The 20,867-nt window shown below is 43.9% G+C and overlaps 1 protein-coding gene across 1 annotated transcript in view; it reads right to left on the bottom strand.

Moving 5' to 3' along the window:
• Positions 1-2,815: 2,815 nt before the first annotated feature.
• The window catches only part of SF3A3 (splicing factor 3a subunit 3), a 29,311-nt gene continuing 11,259 nt past the window's right edge, over positions 2,816-20,867 (bottom strand). Inside the window, exons 12-17 of the mRNA XM_060089533.1 lie at positions 19,671-19,740; positions 17,508-17,672; positions 17,303-17,413; positions 16,072-16,162; positions 4,045-4,100; positions 2,816-3,114 (exon numbers count right to left, since the gene is read on the bottom strand). Coding sequence (XP_059945516.1) covers positions 3,037-3,114; positions 4,045-4,100; positions 16,072-16,162; positions 17,303-17,413; positions 17,508-17,672; positions 19,671-19,740 — 571 coding nt within the window. The 3' untranslated portion in view covers positions 2,816-3,036. The remainder of the gene's footprint in view (positions 3,115-4,044; positions 4,101-16,071; positions 16,163-17,302; positions 17,414-17,507; positions 17,673-19,670; positions 19,741-20,867) is intronic.

Consider the following 20,867-nt stretch of genomic DNA (forward strand, 5'->3'; position numbering starts at 1 on the left):
AACGGGAGAACTCTGTCTGTCTGATAGTGGAAAGGGGAGTGGGTGGGGAGAGGTCACGGGCCCATTCCTACCAAGAGAACTTAGAGACCAGGCTGCCAGCAGGCAGGATGGAAGGATGAAGGGAGAGGTAGTTATCATCCCAAGGACAAAAAAATGTAAAAACAATGCAGAGGGAAGACAAAAACCTCACCTTTGTCTGAGCCTCACTTCCCAACACATGGGTTACTCTTAGGGTGCTCCCTTTGTAGAGCCTTCCAGCACAAGCTGACCCAGCGAGGGGAACAGAAGGGAAGTGGAGGAAAGGGATGACAGTTGAGGCTGGACACAGATTTACTGGCTTTCCTCTCAGAGGTAGGGAGTGAGGAGACTCTCGCTTCTGGAAGGTTCATCCCGAGACCAGCCTCTGGGTTCAGCAGGGCCAATCTGGGGGTCAAGCCCAGATTCTTGCCTGGGCTGGGAAGGGCAGGCAGAGTCCTGCAGTTGCTCTGATGGAGCAGCTTTCCTCCTTGAAAAGTGAGCTGAATCATGTTCCTGGCAGGCAGTGCCCTGGCAGAGGTTCAGACTCCAGGTCTAAAGGAGAGATTCTCATAAGACTCAGGAACCAAGGATGCACTTCTGGGGATTCATGAGCCCCTGAAATTGTGTGCAAGAATGTACATGCAGGGACTTCCCTGGCAGTCCAGTGGTTAACACTCCCCGCTTCCACTGCAGTGGTCGCAAGTTTGATACCTGGTGGGGAAACTAAGATCCCGCATGCCATGCAGCACTGCCAAAAAAAAAAAAAAAAAAAGAAGAAGTATATGCATGCATACTTTTCTAAGGAGAAAGTCCACAGTTATCTTTGTACTTCCAAAGTAAAAAAGATTTAGAACTACTGATCTAAACCCAGGAAGAGCACCACTCCGCTCTCCATAGCCTAGTCAGGGGGCTCAGCTCTAATCCTGTTCTTCTTATAGCAGACCCCTGAAGGCGAGACTTCAGGGAGTCACCTCTGGGGAGAACCACTGCTTATTTATTTATTTATTTATTTATATAAATTATTTTGGCTGTGCCAGGTCTTAGTTGCGGCATGCAGACTTCTTAGTTGCGGCATGTGGGATCTAGTTCCCCGACCAGGGATCAAACCCGGGCCCCCTGCATTGGGAGCAGGGAGTCCTACCCACTGGACCACCAGGGAAGTCCCGAGACCCACTTCTGACTGATGCCAAGTTTGCTGGCACCTCCCGAGTAACTCTGTGCCCCTCAGGGCTCGGTGGAGCTGGCCACACGACTCTTCCAGCTGGCCCACCTCCTTACCTCTGGGTCTGCTCCCACCATCTCACATCCACTTAATTCTCAAGATTTGCAAACCTAGCTGTGCCTGGCACATGGAAGGCACTAAAAAATATCTGGATGAATGTAACAAATGAACAAAAGGAGTCTCTGCATCCCCCCGCACCCCAGGGGCTTGTTTCCTCCCGGGCACCTCTGGCTCAGTTCACAGGATGACTATAGTTACCTGGGCAAGGATGACGGCAGGACTCCACAGAACCTGCTCCCACCGCCCCTCCACACTGTAAAGAAAAAAAACGGGCTCTTGGAATGCTCCATTGATTGACCTTGCCGTCCCAGGTACCCGCTCCTCAAGAGGGGGCTCAGAGGAATGTGACGGTGGGAAAGCATCCGGTGTGTCCCTGGGGAGGCCTGATGCTGCTACTGCCCCAGCTGGAAGGCTGGAGAGACATCCCCTCGCATGTTTACCATTTCCCAGGCTTTAACTCTCTTCTCAAATGGCAACGTCTCCTTGCACTTTGGGCCTATTTTCAGTTATCAACGTTTTCAGTTGGCTCAATTAGGTTTTATTATCCACTCGCTCTGCTTTAGAAACTCAGGCTCTGGAGAGGTTGTCCAACTGGGGTTTTAAGCAACTGGAGAAGCCAAGAGTACAAACGAACATGTGACGACTTGCCCAAGGGATGGGCTGAACCAGTAAGGAAAATCCCAACCTGGTGGTGAAACCCTACTCATGGAGATAACCAGGGCAATAGACGAGTGTGAGAGGCCAGCTCTGGAGCTGGGATCTTTCCAAGCAGACATATAAGTAGATATATTACAAACGAACTGAAGGTCTGGGTGCTGAGGGGCAAAGGGGGCCTCTGGGGAATCCTGTTCTGGACCCGGCCCTGGCCTTCAGATGACTGTGCTGAGGGCAGATCAGGGCCCCCCGGCTCCCCTAGTCCTTTCCCTTTGGGATACCAGATTCAGATCCTGAGGCAGCTGCTCCACTCCGCCCAAATCTTGGCTATCTGGGCTTGGAGCACACAAGAATATTAGCCACTTCTCAGTCAAGTGAGGATCCCATAGAAGACAAACGTAGACCAAGGACTCTTGTTCTGAAGTAGCAAGCAGGTGAAGTCACTGCTGGCCTTAGTTTCACTGTGTGCCCGGCTGCTGAGGCTTAGAGAAGGGGCAGGCCCATTCCAAAATAGCCCAGGTCCTTCCTTTATGCAAATAAAAAGGCAACCTTGGTGCCACAACTTTGTCCTTAGCAGAGGTCCTGGCTCACCCTCCCCATCTTTCCCGAGTACAGTATGTGCACGAATGGCTGACTCAGCTAAGGGCAGGGCTTATCCTGGGGTGATGCTCATTTGGGGAAGTGGCAGCAAATGGGGGTGGGGAATGAGGCTAAGTCAGAATTACCCAGCATAATATATGTAACATAACAGGCGCTCATTAGACTTCAGTTGCTACTGAAGTTCGTGAGAAAGAGGTAGGGAGGTGTTAAGAACTAGAGGACTGAATTAGTACATAATCCTGGGCTTCAGAACAAGACACGTTCAGAACAAGGGCTGGTTTTATTTTCCAACAGAATCTTTTTTAATATAAAACACACCTCAACCCTGCAATATGCCAGCATGCCTTGCTTCTACAAGATGCATGCTAGTCCGTAAGACTAAGTAGCAAAGAGTCTTTAGGAGCACTTGGCTGGGAGAAATAGAAAAAGCAGATCTTAGGGAAGACTGGGCTAGCCCCACAGCTGAGATACATCCCTGAACACTAGAGCAGTCCTTGTCTTTTCAGGTCCTCGTATGTCTTCTTATTTACAACATTCCCACTGGAGTCTTCATACTCTTCCTAAAAGGGAAGAGGAACACCATTAGCTACACCTCCTGGGAGAAATGTTTGGAGCCAACCTCTGGATACCTGAGCTCACCCTGGCCTGATTCCATGCCATTCGTCTAAGACAGCCTTTCTCAACTGGGGTTCTGCTCTATTGCTCACAGCATCTATTAGACATCTAGGATGGTACCAATTATGACCGATCCTTGTGAATGTCTGAGAAAATAGTTCATTCAAATCACTGTGTTTAAGACGAGGAACCCTGGTTGAGACAGGCTCACTTAAGACATGGTTTTCAAATGGTTCCCAAGAATCCTGGGTTTCTGCCTAAGAGACCACTACAGGGGATGAAAGGCCAAGAAGGCTGAGCTTCTCCACATCCAGAGCAGTTCTGCTTTTTTCTATTTTATTTATTGGAGTTCTACATTACTGTCTGAAAAAGGCTTTGCTGCTAAAAAAAGGAACACTGAAAACCACTGACCGAAAAGAGAAGCAGCAGCTACCATACCTCACGTACACATCATTCCTCATCTCTGAAATCTGCTGCTCAGGATGACTATCTCAAGACCAACAAGGATACCTCCCCGCCACATGAGAAGATCATCTCTCATCAGATGCTCTCCTCAAAGGATATCTAATGTATGACATGGAGTCTCAACTTCTTAGCTTATGAATCCTCACGGCAGGACAAGACACAGGGCACCCCTGCTTGCCACTTCAAAATTTCAGTGGGAGGATATAACCTGTCCTAAGACACAGATTTAAAGTCTGACACATTTAATTTAATATCACAAATGAATTAGGCTTACAAGTCAAGAGCCAATTATAGACATCGTCACATTACACTTGCTGCTGCGGTGAACCAGGACCATCTCCTACCTCCCTTCTCCATGGTGGGGGAGCTCTGCCTCTTGATGCTGCCCCCGGTGCCATGTGAGCACTCACCTCGGTGTCAGGCTGCCATCGTTCCGATGCCTTCTGCAGTTTCAGCTTGGCCCACACTGCAGGACGAGAAAGGATCAGCAATCAGACTCCACTGGGTACAAGGTGTTACAACACATCCCTCATTAGGATCCCCCTGAGTGCCTGCCCTTGAGACTTCTACCTGCCCCAAACTGGAATTTTGGGTCTGGATCGCCTGTGGACAAACCCCTTTCATTGCAAAATTTACCGTAAGGTTTCTTTGCTGCAAAATAAAAGTTGGATCAAATCTAACCAAAGACCTCTTAGAATTGAGAACTGATAATCTCAAAGGAAAAAGCTAATGTGGTACAACATATAGGAATTATTGGAAAAAGTGACCTTATTGTATTAAAGTTCATAATAGAAGAGATTGAGAACACTAGACATTGTCAAATATGTCTATTTAAAGTCTGGTGCATATATTTCAAAAACTTTAGAGGAAAAAAAAAGTGAAATATCATGGCCAAAGAGTCTGAAAGATAAGATGGCTCAACAAGCACTGAAGACATTAAAACGAGAATTCTGACAGTTCAATAACTAATTATTCCAATGATCACGAAAAGGGGAAGACATCTACAGACACCACCATAGCTTCAGAGGGAGGGGATCAAACACGTACAAAGACAGGACAGATAACAAAACTAGGGAAAGAACAACTTAAACCTGTAAGAATGGTGTCAGGAAGGTGCACCCTTAGAACAAAGAGCTATGTGGAGCAGATGGGACAGGTCTGCTGCTACAGAGATAAGATGATAAAATATTAACAGATTACAGTGAAAAGGAACAATTACTTGATTCTTATATGCTTTCACATTTCCCATCAAGTAGAACAATCTCTAAACTTGACAAGATTACCACACATTTTTTTTTTTTTTTTTTTTTTTTTTTGCGGTACGCGGGCCTCTCACTGTTGTGGCCTCTCCCGTTGCGGAGCACAGGCTCCGGACGCGCAGGCTCAGCGGCCATGGCTCACGGGCCCAGCCACTCCGCGGCATGTGGGATCTTCCTGGACCGGAGCACGAACCCGCATCCCCTGCATCGGCAGGCGGACTCTCAACCACTGTGCCACCAAGGAAGCCCAAGATTACCACACTTAAAAAAAAAATTTTTGGCCATACCGCACGGCATGCGGGATCTTAGTTCCCGGGATCGAACCCATACCCTCCGCATTGGAAGGCAGAGTCTTAACCACTGGACCACTAGGGAATTAATAAACTTGACTTGATTAGAAGGTATATCCTATAGAGGAAGTTGAAGTCTAAAATGGGTAAAGAAATAGTAAATGAGACAACATATAAGAAAGTGCTTAGCTCTGTGCCTGGTGTACAGGCACTCAACTAATCATCTTTTCCTTCCTTGCTAATTGCCTTAAATTAGCTTAAGTCTTCAGGCCCAGATAACATGCACATTACAAAGGAATGGAGAATTTACCACGTGCCAGGGCAGGGCATTACCATATTCTTTGTCCAGGCCATTCAGGAATCCAACCCAGAGTGGTTCTAAAATACCAGATATCAGAAAGGCTGTCATGATTTTCTTTTTTTTTAGGACACAGTGTGGGCCATCTCAGAAGGTGAGAGGCCCCAAAATATGGGGTGGTTAGTTTCATTTTTTAATAAATTTATTTATTTTATTTATTTATTTTTGGCTGTGTTGGGCCTTCGTTGCTGCGCGCAGGCTTTTTCTAGTTGTGGCAAGCAGGGGCTACTCTCCGTTGCAGTGCACAGGCTTCTCATTGCAGTGGCTTCTCTCGTTGTGGAACACGGGCTCTAGGCACGCAGGCTCAGTAGTTGTGGCTCATGGGCTCTAGAGCGCAGGCTCAGTAGTTGTGGTGCACAGGCTTAGTTGCTCCGCAGCATGTGGGATCTTCCCGGACCAGAGATCGAACCTGTGTCCTCTGCATTGGCAGGCGGATTCTCAACCACGTGCCACCAGGGAAGCCCCTGTCATGATTTTCTTAAAGAAAGAAGTGGATGTAGGAAACTGGAGCAGTGAGGGAGATGTTACTCTTCAGAGGAATCTGAAAACAATTAGAAAAAAATGGAACCACCTCTGGGCGTCAGCGTGGGTTCACTAAGAGTAAGTGAGGCAAATTAATTTGAATTTCCTATTTTTGATGGGATAGTGCCGACCCGATAAAAGGTACAGACACAGGATATCATGATTTTAGCAAAGCGATTGCTCTCATAGGCAATGTCTCTAGAGTTCATGAAAACATTGTAACTCTCATGATACTGCCATAAACAAGATGGTGTATTTGAACCTGATGCTATTAGTTTATTAGTTTAGTGGACTTATACCTAGCGAATATTGGTCATTTGTGACCAACCACCTAAATGGGGAGTCTCTGGTGGCAATTCCATAGGGCTCTTTCTTAGCTGTCTTTTGTTCACCTTTAAAAAAATCGTAAGTCTGGAACAATGGAATGATTAAAATAATAAATTTATAAGTGAAATCCTTCATTTAAGTAAAAAAAAAAAAAACAATAAAAACCTACTGTAACTTAAATGACAGTACTGAATCTCTCCCTCCTGGCTAAAAGCACCAAAAGGAAAATTTCAACAGAATGATCTAAAACAAAGACAAGTTGGGCTTCCCTGGTGGCGCAGTGGTTGAGAGTCCGCCTGCCGATGCAGGGGACACGGGTTCGTGCCCCGGTCCGGGAGGATCCCACGTGCCGCGGAGCGGCTGGGCCCGTGAGCCATGGCCGCTGGGCCTGCACGTCCGGAGCCTGTGCTCCGCAACGGGAGAGGCCGCAACGGTGAGAGGCCCGCGTACGGCAAAAAAAAAAACCAACAAAAAAACAAAGACAAGTAAATCCAGTGTGACAGCTGTGTCAAGGGTTACTTCCTTGCCCACTCCCATCAGGGAACACATCTTCCCAAGGTGTTCTGGAAGGAGCAGTCCTGGTCTAACAAGTAGCTATTTTTGCTGCCGGCTACTGAAAAGACAGCTGACTGGACTACAGATGTCACCTGACCCAGCTGCGCCTACCTATTGTCCTTCCCAGATATTAGAAATTGGGACACTGAGAGACTGAGCTGGATGATGGCAGGCTCTGAAAACTGAAAAAGGTCATACAGGGCAAGGGCTAGAGTTGTCTTCATTGTGAGTTAAGGCTTAAAGAGAAGACACAAGGAAGTGGAGAAGGCATACATATAGAGAGAAGCACAGCTGGATAAGCATATACTTGCTAACAGGATGGAGGGCATGGAGTTAGGTTTTAATGGGTTCTCTTCCTCATAACCAAAAATCCTTAAGATGTCTAGTTTTGATGCTTTCAAAAAACCCCAAACCCAAAAACCACACACAAATTCCAGGTTTAATAAAAAATAATTATTCTACCGATAGGAAAAGAAGAAAAATTGCAGAAACGCTACAGAATAGAATTAACTTTGATTTCATAATTAATTGGCACCTACTACTAGTGAGACACCTGAGATAAAGTCTGTCATGATCTTGTGGGAGTCAAGGTATATACAACCATCTATCTGTTACTGAAAGTCCAAAAGGAAGACAGAGAGTTAATCTAAGATACTTAAAGGGAGGAATAATCCCTGGGGGAAAAAAAAGGGAGGGGGAAGGTGATGATAAATTTGTAATAAACCTATAAATGATCTATTGCAGGGGGATGAAAAGAGAAAGTGATATTGAGATAGAAGTGAAACTACAAATGCTATGTAGAGAACCTACAAATATTAGAACCTACAAATATTCAAGGGAAGTCATGATGGGGGGAAATGATACAATAAATCAAAGAAGTGGTAATAATAATAATATGCATATAAGAGAAATTGATAAACCTAGACACCTGAATAAGGAAATAAATATTGAAAACAATATGGATAATGGAAAAATCATGAACCTGCCAATAATATTCTGGAAAAAAATTTAAGTTTTCTAAAAATCTTTGTATGGCTAAAGAGAAAATGCATGAAGTTTTTTTTGGAATACCCCTTAATGATCAACTCAAAAACATCTACTTGATAAGGGTGATTTTTTTTTTTTTTTTTTTTTTCTTTTTGCAGTATGTGGGCCTCTCACTGTTGTGGCCTCTCCCGTTGCGGAGCACAGGCTCCGGATGCGCAGGCTCAGCGGCCATGGCTCACGGGCCCAGCCGCTCCGCGGCATATGGGATCCTCCCAGACCGGGGCACGAACCCGTATCCCCTGCATCGGCAGGCGGACTCTTAACCACTGCGCCACCAGGGAGGCCCCAAGGGTGATTTTAAGAAGGCAGGATAGCACTGTGGAAAGAGAAGAGACCGCTGTAGAACAGACATGGGTTTGCTCCATGGCTTTCTTCCACTTACACGCTATGTGACTTTGAAAAACTTACCTCATTTTCCTCTTCTGGAAAATGTGAGAGACCTCCTACCTCACTGGTTGTTCTGAAGATTAAATGAGTGTAAAAATCTCCTATTTACCTGGCATACACCAGGCACCTGGTAAATGGTAGCTAGTAATAGTAAGATTAAACTCCAAATGAAAAGATAAAGGTGACTTTGGATCTCACGCCTCAGACTCTGCAGAGGAGCCCACAAGTGAAGCTGATAATGATGGCAGCTTATGCTTCTTCACTGAATACATTCTACACTGTGGTCAGACAGGTGTAGCACTTGACCTGCATTATCTCATTTAAACTTTGAGACAACTCTCTGAAGTAGATATATCAATATTATTACCACCTACATTTGATGGATAAGGAACTAAAAGACCTAACTTGTCCTGTGTCCCATAGCCAGTAAGTAAGCGGTGGAGCCATGATTTGGACCCTAACCAGTGGCCTCTCCAGAGTCTGCACACTTAACCACCACATGAAACTATATTAGGAATGTGGTTTTGAACCAACTTTACCCTTGAAGCAGAACATATGAAAACATATAAAACTTGACAGAATCCATCAACCAAGTCCTAGTGAAAAAGATCATGACAAGACATAATGGAAGTAAAACCTACTATGCATAAAATAAATAAGCTACAAGGATACAGCACAGGGAATAGAGCCCATATTTTATAATAACTATAAATGCAGTGTGATATTTAAAAATACTGTATCACTATACTGTACACGTGAAACATAATGTTGTAAATCAACTATACTTCAATTAAAAAAAGTGAAATAAAAGAGATAATGGGAATCTGAAAGCAGAAAAAACACTTTTTATAAACAAGGTGATAAGAATATTGATAGATATGAGATTAAAGACATAATGTCTCCAGAATCATTATGAGAGTAAGAAGTATAGAATTTACACTGCTTCAGGCCATCCAGATATAATCACCTCCTATAAATAACTCAACTAATAATACACATTAATAATAATAGAAATTTGTAGTAGAAAGAAACTATTAGACGAAACATTAAAAGACTTCCCTGGTGGCACAGTGGTTAAGAATTCACCTGCCAATGCAGAGGACACAGGTTCAATCCCTGGTCTGGGAAGATCCCACATGCCGTGGAGCAACTAAGCCCATGCGCCACAACTACTGAGCCTGCACACCACAACTACTGAAGCCCGCGCACCCTAGAGCCTGTGCACCACAACTACTGAAGCCTGCACACTCTAGGGGCTGCGTGCTGCAAGTACTGAGGCCTGCACGCCTAGAGCCCATGCTCTGCAACAAGAGAAGCCACCGCACCGCAGCGAAGAGTAGCCCCTCCTCGCTGCAACTAGAGAAAGCCCGCATGCAGCAATGAAGACCCAACACAGCCAAAAAAAAAAAATTAAAGTTAGAAATGTTAGAAAACTACCTGTCTCAAAGAAATAGATTCAAGTCTACTATATAATCTATGTAAGTGAGAAATCTAACAAGATAACCTTTCCAGCAAAGGAGTTAAATATAAATAGATCAATTAATACACTGAGTGTAAAGCACTTAATATCCCTATACAAGGATGAGCATTGATGACTGGGGTAAAAAAGAGCCCACATTCGCTGCCAAAATCTTGATAACTGGGGAAATGGTCTAAGTCTATTACAATAGAACAAACAAACTATCAGGTAATGGGAATTTCAAAAAGAATATGGGAGTGATCAATAAGGTTACAGTGCAATATTGAGTTTATATGGCTCAAATAACACAAATTAAAATATACACAAAACTGGCAGAAATGCAAGAGACAAAGCTTAATTACAACTGGAAATGTAAACATGTCTTTATCAGAATTCAAAACAAATAGATATAAGTATGAAATTTAAAACCTGAAAACTGCAGGAAAATTAAACAGCCTACAGGTGGAGAGACATACTTCCTTTCAGGTATACATAAATCTTTAACAAATCACTGACTATATACTTGGACACAAAGATAAAATACATTCTAAAGGCAGAAATTCTGTAACTTACTGCATGGACCAAGAAAAATAGAAATAAATGAAACAGAATGAAAAAACCAGTGCTTTTAAAAATAATTACTGAATTATTCTTTAAAACTCAGAAACAACCTCTTTAATAAACAAAGCTCTAAATGTAACATATCAATAATGGATATTTCCAATGGATTCCTAACAGAATGATGTCTAGTTCTAAATGCCTGTATTAGAAAGAATAAAGAACAAAAACAAGAAAGTTCTTGACTAACCAAAGCAATCTTGAGAAATAAAAATAGTGCTAGAGGTATCACACTCCCTGACTTCCAACTATACTACAAAGCTACAGTAATCAAAACAGTATGGTAGTGGCACAAAAACAGAACCCTAGATCAATGGAACAGAATAGAGAGCCCAAAACAAACCCACACACTTATGGTCAATTAACCTATGACAAAAAAGGCAAGGATACACAGTGGGGAAAAGATAGTCCCTTCAATAAGTGGTGCTGGGGGACTTCCCTGGTGGTCCATTGGCTAAGACTCCACACTCCCAATGCAGGGGGCCCGGGTTCGATACTTGGTCAGGGAACTAGATCCCACATGCTGCAATTAAGAGTTCGAATTCTGCAACTAAAGATCCCACATGCCTCAATGAAGACCTGGTGCAGCCAAATAAATAAATAAATATATATTTTTTAAAAGTGGTGCTAGGAAAACTGGACAGCTACATGTAAAAGAATGAAATGAGAACATTTTCTCACATCACATACAAAAATAAACTCAAAATGGATTAAAGACCTAAATGTAAGACCAGAAACCATAAAACTCATAAAAGAAAACATACACAGAATACTCTATGATATAAGTTGTAGCAATATTTTTTTTGATCTGTCTCCTAAGGCAAAGGAAATAAAAGCAAAATAAATTAAACTTAAAAGCTTTTGCACAGCAAAGGAAACCATTAACAAAATGAAAAGACAACCTACTGAATGGGAGAAAATATTTGCAAATGATATGACTGATAAGGGATTAATATTCAAAATATGTAAACAGCTCATACAACTCAACAGCAAAAAAACAAACAATCTGGTTAAAAAATGGGCAGAAGATCTGAATAGACATTTTTCCAAAGAAGACATACAGATGGCTAACAGGCACATACATGAAAAGATACTTAACATCACTGATCATCAGAGAAATGCAAATCAAAACCACAATGAAACATCACACCTGTCAGGATAGCTGTGATCAAAAAGACTACAGATAACAAATGTTCACAAGGATATGGAAAAAGGGAACCCTTATACTGTTAGTGGGAATGTAAATTGGTGCAGCCACTATGGAAGACAGTATGGAGGTTCCTCAAAAAAATAAAAACAGAAGTACCGCATGATCCAGCAATTCCACTCCTAGGTATATATCAGAAGAAAACAAAAATACTAATTCAAAAAGATACATGCATTCCCAACATTCATAGCAGCATTATTTACAATAGACAAGATATGGAAGCAACCTAAGTGTCCATCAACAAATGAATGAATAAAGAAGACGTGGTGTATATATACAATGGAATACTACTCAGCCATAGAAAAGAATGAAATTTTGCCATGTGCAACAACATGGATGGACCTGGAGGGCATTATGCTTAGTGAAATAAGTCAGAAAGAGAAAGACAAGTACTGTATGTTATCACTTACATGTGGAATCTAAAAAATAAAACAAACAAATGAAGATACTAAAACAAACAGATTCACAGATATTGAGAACTAGTGGTTACCAGTGGGGAGAGGCAAGGGTGGGGGAGGCAAGATAAGGATAGGGAATTTGAGGTACAAACTACAATGTATAAAATAAATAAGCTACAAGGACATATTGTACAACACAGAGAATATAGCCAATATTTTATAACTTTTTTTTTTTTTCACAGCTTGTGGGATCTTAGTTCCCCGAACATGGACCAAAGCCGGGCCCTCGGCAGTGAAAGCATGGAGCCCTAACCAGTGCACCACCAGGGAATTCCCCAATATTTTATAACTTTAAATGGAGGATAATCTATAAAAATTTTGAGTGACTATGTTATTCATCTGAAACTAATATCAACTATACCTCGAAAAAAAAGTAAGTTCTTGATTATAGACTTAAAAAAAAGCACAGGGGCTTCCCTGGTGGCGCAGTGGTGGAGAGTCCACCTGCCAATGCAGGGGACAGGGGTTCGTGTCCCGGTCCGAGAGGATCCCACACGCTGTGGAGCAGCTGGGCCCGTGAGCCATGGCCACTGAGGCTGCGCATCCGGAGCCTGTGCTCCGCAACAGGAGGGGCCACAACAGTGAGAGGCCCGCGTACCGCAAAAAAAAAAAAGCACAAAGAAACAAGATTGAAGAAAATAATTATAAAAACGAAATAGTAATGGGGTGGTGGTGGTGGGATGAATTCGGAGATTGGGATTGACATATGTACACTAATATGTATAAAATAGATAACTAATAAGAACCTGCTGTATAAAAAAATAAATAAAATTCAAGTCAAAAAAAAGAGGAAACAGTAAAACTCAGAATAAAAATATTGAGTTTCCTACTTTAAAAATATTGAGTTTCAAAAAAAAATATTGAGTTTCATAATAAATCAAGGAATTGTATTGGCTATTAACTAAAGAATCTTCTCAGAGTGGTCCCCTTGTATGAAGAAGTAATCTCTATTTAAAGTTTCAAATGACAGAAGAGAATGTAGCATGTAATCCCATTGATTTTATGACAAAAATATGGCTTTGATCACTAAATCTGACAAGTGTCTGAAAGGAAAACAAAAAGCACATGTTTTATTTATGAAAGTAAAAACAAAACTTCTAAAAAGAATCCTCACAGGGTAAGTAACTGCATTAGGGACTTCCCTGGTGGTCCAGTGGTTAAGAACCCACCTTCCAATGCAGGGGACGTGGGTTTGATCCCTGGTTGGGAAACTAAGATCCCACATGCTGCTGGGCCACTAAGCCCACACACTCTAGAGCCCACACGCCACAACTATTGAGCCCGCGTGCCGCAACTAAGACCCAATGCATCTAAATAAAGAAAGAATGGGCACAAGTCTAATACAAATACTTCACTAAAGAAGATGCACAGGGCTTCCCTGGTGGCACAGTGGTTGAGAATCTGCCTGCCAATGGAGGGGACATGGGTTCAAGCCCTGGTCTGGGAAGATCCCACATGCCACGGAGCAACTAGGCCCGTAAGCCACAACTACTGAGCCTGCGCGTTTGGAGCCTGTGCTCCGCAGCAAGAGAGGCCGCAATAGTGAGAGGCCCGCGCACCGCGATGAACAGTGGCACCCGCTTGCCACAACTAGAGAAAGCCCTCGCACAGAAATGAAGACCCAACACAGCCAAAAATAAATAAATAAATTAATTAATTAAAAAAAAAAAAAAAAAAGAAGATGAACAGATGGAGATTTCCCTGGCAACCCTGCATGGCGTGCAGTGTGGCCAAAACAAAAACAAAACAAAAAAACCTGCATTAAAAGAATATCTACCACCCAGTACGAAATAATTCAGGAATGCTGTTTTATTCAAGGCCTGATAAAAGAAAAAGTAGTAAAAATGTTGTCATCTTTCTTTCTTTCTTTTTTTTTTTTTTTTTTTGCAGTATGTGGGCCTCTCACTGTTGTGGCTTCTCCCGTTGCAGAGCACAGGCTCCGGACGCGCAGGCTCAGCGGCCATGGCTCACAGGCCCAGCCGCTCCGTGGCACGTGGGATCTTCCCGGACCGGGACACGAACCCGCATCCCCTGCATCGGCAGGCGGACTCTCAACCACTGCGCCACCAGGGAAGCCCTGTCATCTTTCTTTTGAGGAATGTGATAATAAAATCATAAGCCAGTTTTAAAATTAGTGTAGCTGCATCACCATGGTCCTTAAAAACAGAATCCAGGGAAGGATGACTTATTGTCTGCTTCTATTTAACATAAGACTTGGGGGCAATGCTTAGGAAAAATAAATACATGGAACAAAATTAATTAAAACATCCCCTTTGTTTTTGTAGTTGGCATGACTATAAGCCTAAAATAATGTAAATAGTTCAATTTCAAGGTATCAGAAGTAATAAATTAACTCAGGCAATTTGCAGGACATAAGGAAATACACACCAGGGACCTCTTTGGTGGTCCAGTGGCTAAGACTCCGCACTCCCAATGCAGGGGGTCCGGGTTCGATTCCTGGTCAGGGAACTAGATCCTGCATGCTGCAACTAAGACCCAGCGCAGCCAAATAAATAAAATAAATATTGAAAAGAAAAAAAGGGAGGAGGGGAGGGGAGGGGAGGGGAGGGGAGGGGAGGGGAGGGGAGGGGAGGGGAGAAGAGGGAATTCCCTGGCGGTGCAGTGGATAAGAATCCGCCTGCCAATGCAGGGGACACGGGTTTGAGCCCTGGTCCGGGAAGATCCCACATGCCGTGGAGCAACTAAACCTGTGTGCCACAACTACTGAGCCTGCGCTCTAGAGCCCGCGAGCCACAACTACTGAGCCTGCGTGCTGCAACTACTGAAGCCCGTGCACCTAGGGTCTGTGCTCTGCAAAAAGAGAAACCACCATGATGAGAAGCCTGCACACCACAACAAAGAGTAGCCCCCACTCACCGCAACTAGAGAAAGCCTGCACGCAGCAACGAAGACCCAACGCAGCCAAAAATAAATAAAATAAATAAATATAAATTTTTAAAAAAGTATTAAAACAAAACATAAAAAACAGCAAGGAGGAGTCCCCAAAGCTGACTCACACAAAAAACTCAATGAAAGAGTCCCCAGAGTCCACAGGTTAAATCAGGGATCAGGGAGCTCTTTAGGAGGTCATTTCTACTTGGCTCTGCCACGGAGGATTTGAACAACCCCAGAGCTGGGAGCCAAAGGAGTTAGCTGAACAGGCAGTGGAGTAGTGTGATATGCACACCTGAGAGGGAGTGCCTGAAATTTAACAAAGTGGAGTGGTAAAATTACTTTCTTCACGGTCTAACCCACTAACAGTGAAAATGTGACAGAGAAGAGGTAAACTAGAAAGAAAATATGAAGCCTGTGAGAAAGATGGCAAAAGCTACCATTGCCAGGCAAACAGGAAGCCTGACTGAGGTCCCTGGGCGCTTCAACAACACACTCCTGGACACACGCTGCACTTGGCTTTTTCTCCAAGAGGTATTTTGCTGCCGTGTTGCTGGGTATCTGCCCTGTCACCTCAGAAATAAGTTTACTGAGACCATTTCTACTTTTTCCTTCGTATCTACAGTTAACATAGTAAAATCAATTCAAAAAATATACATAAACCCATTCACTCAAAATCTTGCATACACGGGAGTTCACAGACCCCAGTTAAAAGCCATTTTAGGGAATTCCCTGGCAGTACAGTGGTTAGGACTCCAAACTCTCACTGCTGAGGGCCCAGGTTCAATCCCTGGTTGGGGAACTAAAATCCCACAAGCCGCACAGCACGGCTGAGGGGGGAAAAAACAAAAACCTGTTTTATAGTCAGCACAGAGCTCTTCTCAAGGGAGAAAGAATCAGTACGGCTGGCTAATTCATCCCCTCAAAAAGCAGTGAAAGTATGTAGGACTGTAGTAGTTTGTACGTATCCACAACCTGCTGCCCTTAGGCCTGGACACACCAGGGTATCGGGAAAGTGAACTGTAGGTCTGACCTCGGGAACAATAAAGCTTACTTACAGGAGACGGCGTCTTCAATCTGTGTCACGTTAGCAAAGTGGGCAGTGTTTGGGATGCCCAAACACCTCATGCCATGAGCATGACGCCATTCCTGGGAAAAGCAAGAGGACAACGTGAAACGGGATGACTGAACACTGAGCACTAACTCCATTCTACTCATAAGCCCTACCCTGACCCTCTGCAAAAGGCTCCACCTAAAGGCAGCGTTCCTTTTGTGGCTCTTGTTTGTAGACAGCTGGCTGTCACTGACAAGAGCCTGTTACTTCACAGCAGCACTGCACTGTTTGCCTCACTGGGCTGGTTTATAAAAAACCTAGATTCCAGATCCAGACAAAACCTGTGTCAAGACCACAACTCACCAGTCACCTCCCAAGCAACCCCCCTCCACCAGCATCAGTAAGCGTTACGGATGGCAGGTCAGCGTCATCTTTGGAAGTAAAGGAGAAGACTGTTTATCAGATACAGGCAAGGGTACGAAAGAGACCAGGAAGAGACGCTGATGCAATTTGACAGTTCTGGCTCAGGGACAGCAAATGGCATGGGCCCTGGATGCCAATTCGAATTCGCTGGAGGTGGTTGAGAAAGATTCAGAGAGTACTCAGGAGCTTAGCGGAAAAGACCCCAGGATCAATTAGGAATATGTTCGTCTGAGGGAGAGAGAGAGGAGTTCATGTAAATTCGCCATCCTTGGCTACATCTAGCAAGTCTTCCATTCTGTAAAATTTCCTTCCAAGTACTAAGAATTGAAGGCAGAAACAAAACAAGGGTGAATTCACTTACTGGAGTACCACCCAGATAATGCTTTCTCTCAAGAATAGCTTGATAAATGTCATCCTCTTCGTTTCTTTTTTTCAAGAGGCAAAGGCCCATTTAAGACCCAAAGAAGGAGGCGGTCAGCCCTTTCTTTGGTCCTGAGTACTAGCAACAGGATAGAGAAATGACCAAGGAGTCAGAAAGGCAAAAAGAAAAATAAAGAGCAAGCAAGAGAAAACAGAAATGAGGTTCAAACAGCAGAGTGGTGGGATGCCTCCAGAAACCATCTCAGGTACTACCCAAGGCTGGCACTGGTGCCAGAGGCCAAATGCCACATGCTGGACTTTAGATCCACTCCTTCTCTGATTCTCTTAGGCTCTGGACACTAGTGATCCTCTCAGGCTGCTCCTATCCTCTTCTCTAAAAGACTCATGTTTCATGCTTCAACGTCCAGGAGAAATGGTTCTGAATTCCTTACAGCAAAATGCCGCTGGAAGGCCTTGGGACCTCGGTAGGTGTAGTTTCCACAGATCTCACAGTTATAGTTGATATTCAGGCCATGAAGCTTATACAACCAGTAAGGAATGGGCTAAAAGAAATCAGATAAAAAACAGTATTAGACTAGTGTCTGCATCTGCTTCCAAAATGGGATATGAGGGAAAGATGGTAGTGTTGGGACTGACTTTGCCATCCCAGCCAAGGGGCAGGTTTTTGGGGTTGTAAATGATTTCGTTCTCTTCGTCTTCACTTTCACTCTCGCTGATCTGCTCTTCCTCCTCCTCTTCTCGCTCTTCTCCGGTTCTTGCCTGCTTGCGCTGTACATTTTCATGAGTGAGATGTCGCTGTTCCTAAGTCAAGCCCATAAATGAAAAGGGAAGTCAAAGAATAGTGCAGAACAAGAAGGGAAATTTCCTATTCTGCTATAACCCTTGCTGACCCCTCACTTCCAAGGATTAGGTTTTCTTCCTTGTCGAACAAAGAGAAAGTCTTGTCTTCAAATCAGAATTCCTCATCAGCAGAGGAATAATTCTTCCCTGATCTTAAAGGAAGAAGTCAAAGGTTTTATAAAGCACTTGCCTAAGTTACTCGTCTGAGGCCACGAACTATCACAGAACAAAAGAGAACAGTCTCTTCTCTTCTGTCTCTAAAATATCTCCTGAACCGGTCCTTCCTTCTCCTTCCCACTGTTATCGTCCTCACCAAGATGACAACCTTCTAACTTGACCTGAGTCTCTCCTCATTCCAGTCCAGCTTCCATGCTGTTCCCAGATTTTTCTGCTCAAAATAACCAATCTAATGGTACACTTTGCTTAAAGAACTTTTATTGGCTTTCTGCTGCTTAAAGGACAAGGTTCCAATTTACAACATAACTTTCCAAATTTCTCTGACCACTCCCTCCTTTACAAGGCACACCCATATATACTGGTTTCCTCATTATTTCCTTTCATCGTATTTTACCTTCTTGCTTGCTGTTTCCTCTACCTGGAACATTTTTATCTCCCTCTTCCTAGGTAGAGCACTCAATCTCAATGTATTACAGCACTTGTCACATTATACTGCAGTTATTTGTAGCCCTCAGCCGCAAAGTGGGCTTTTCGAGGGCAAGAGGCTGTGTCATATTCACTACTGTATCCAAAAATCTAGCATAATGTCTGGAAACCAAAAGGTACCAATAAATGGTGAAATAATGGTAAAAATAATATCAGTACATAACAAGAGCAACATCTAGAAACCATTTTGGCTGGAACTGGCTGGAATTCCAAAGACAAGAGTGCCACCTCCTGGCAGGGAAAGCAAAATGCTCTCAAAGGAGGGAGAAGTAGTGGGCACACCTGTGTCAGGGGCACAAATTTGCCTCTCAGTCTTCTTCAGAGGACTGGCAACACAGACTACTGCCCACTCTAGCACAGTGCAGGTTTACTGTGGAGAATATAAGTACCCCCAGTATCCAATGTCTGGCTAGCCTCCTCTTATCAAAAGCGGTTGTTATAGAAGGAAACAAAAAGATGAATCTTAGTTTTATAACCTATTACATAAGTGGTCCTCAAACAAGGGCAGAATGAAAATGTCCATGGCAACTGACAGAGACACGCAGACCAGCTATCTGAGCCGGACCCACCTGCTCACTCAAAGCACCATGTGAGCATTTGTAGAGGCAAAGGCTCAGAGTGGTTGAAAGCAGACAACCAGAAAGGCCGGTCCTCCGCAGGACTCCCAGAGACACTGACCACCTTCTCTGGATGAGTGGTGCCCTTTCCTCCACCTTCTCTTCCCTGAAAGAGTCATTTCCTCCCACTCGTCCCTTCTTTCTCTCTGAGATAAGCATCCTGGTCAGGTTAGGCCTTTTTCTACCCGCAACCCCCACTTCAGCTTCTTCTTGAAAGAATATTCAGAAAGGAGCAGCTCACAGCCAGCTCAGTACCACTAACCTCCTGGCCTTAAAAAGTTTCACACAATCTTGTGAACACGTAAGGAATGCCTTTTCAGAATAAGTCACATCTGAAAAGCTACTCTCATCTGACTTTTGAGTGTCTGCTTCTTGGGTCACCCCTGGGTATACACCAGAGCTCAGGCAAAGAATGTGGATACTAAGGGGAGTCTATTCTCTCTGCCTAGCCTCATGGGATTGGGCAACCTTGGGAATATCACCTAACAACAGACACCTAAGAACAGAACAGCACCTCAATGAAGGGCCAAGTACCCTAGGAGAACCCAATTTTCTGCTGAAGTAGTTTGATATGTATCTTCCCTCTTGCAATCCTAAAAAGAAAAATCCTACAAATTCATATTTCTCTTACTTCCCCATCTTGTATCATTTACAGCCCTCAGCAGAGTCAGTTACTCACCCCAAGAATCTCTACATATTCGTAGATCTGGGCTTCTAGGAAAGCAATGTCTTTGTTCCTCTCAGTGTCTCTGAAAATAAGAAATAAACTGTATCACTCAAGGGTTCTTTTACCCAATGCCCTGTTCCATACATCTGGGAACATTTATTCCATGGGTGCATTAAAAATTACAAGCATGTGAGAAATACCACGTTGTGAAAGCAAATGCTCTGTTCAGCTTAGGACTCGCTGATAGAAGTACTGAGGTTATTTCTTAGAATGCATGGAAGCTTCCTCTTTGACCTCATTCTAGAAGGTGAAAGACATAACCAGGTATTTAAATTTCCATGATTATAACATACAAAGGAAATGTGGTACAGAAGAGCAAGCTCTGGAACCAGCAGACTTGGGCCCAAATCCTGACCTTGCTCCTTAGTAACTGTGAGATAACAGACACATCCCATAACTTTTCTAAGTCCTTATCTGCAAAAAATCAGGATAACTTTTTGGGATTGTTTTGAGAATTAGGAAAACCACATATAAGAAACAACCTGTGCAGGGCTTTCCTCGTGGCGCAGTAGTTAAGAATCCACCTGCCAACATGGGGACACGGGTTCGAGCCCTGGACCGGGAAGATCCCACATGCCGTGAAGCAACTAAGCCCGTGCGCCACAACTACTGAGCCTGCGCTCTAGAGCCAGCGAGCCACAACTACTGAGCCTGCAGGCCTAGAGCCCGTGTTCTGCAACAAGGGAAGCCACCGCGATGAGAAGCGTGCGCACTGCAACGAAGAGTAGCCCCCACTCGCTGCAACTAGAGGAAACACGCACGCAGCAACAAAGGCCCAACGCAGCCAAAAATAAATAAAAATAAAATAAATTTATTAAAACAAAAAAACCCTGGGCTTCCCTGGTGGCACAGTGGTTGAGAGTCCGCCTGCCGATGCAGGGGACACGGGTTCATGCTCCAGTCCGGGAAGATCCCACGTGCCGCGGAGCGACTGGGCCCGTGGGCCATGGCCGCTGAGCCTGCACGTCCGGGGCCTGTGCTCCGCAATGGAAGAGGCCACAACAGTGAGAGGCCCGCCTACCGTAAAAAAACAAACAAACAAAAAAAACCCCGTACAAGCATGTGGCTCAAGAACAGATTCAACTGTCGTTAGTAAAAATGTACTTAGAAAAATATTTTTGAACCTACTTAGTTTCTAAAACCTACAGA

The sequence above is a fragment of the Mesoplodon densirostris genome, chromosome 2 (assembly GCF_025265405.1).
Source record: "Mesoplodon densirostris isolate mMesDen1 chromosome 2, mMesDen1 primary haplotype, whole genome shotgun sequence".
Classification (NCBI taxonomy): domain Eukaryota; kingdom Metazoa; phylum Chordata; class Mammalia; order Artiodactyla; family Ziphiidae; genus Mesoplodon; species Mesoplodon densirostris.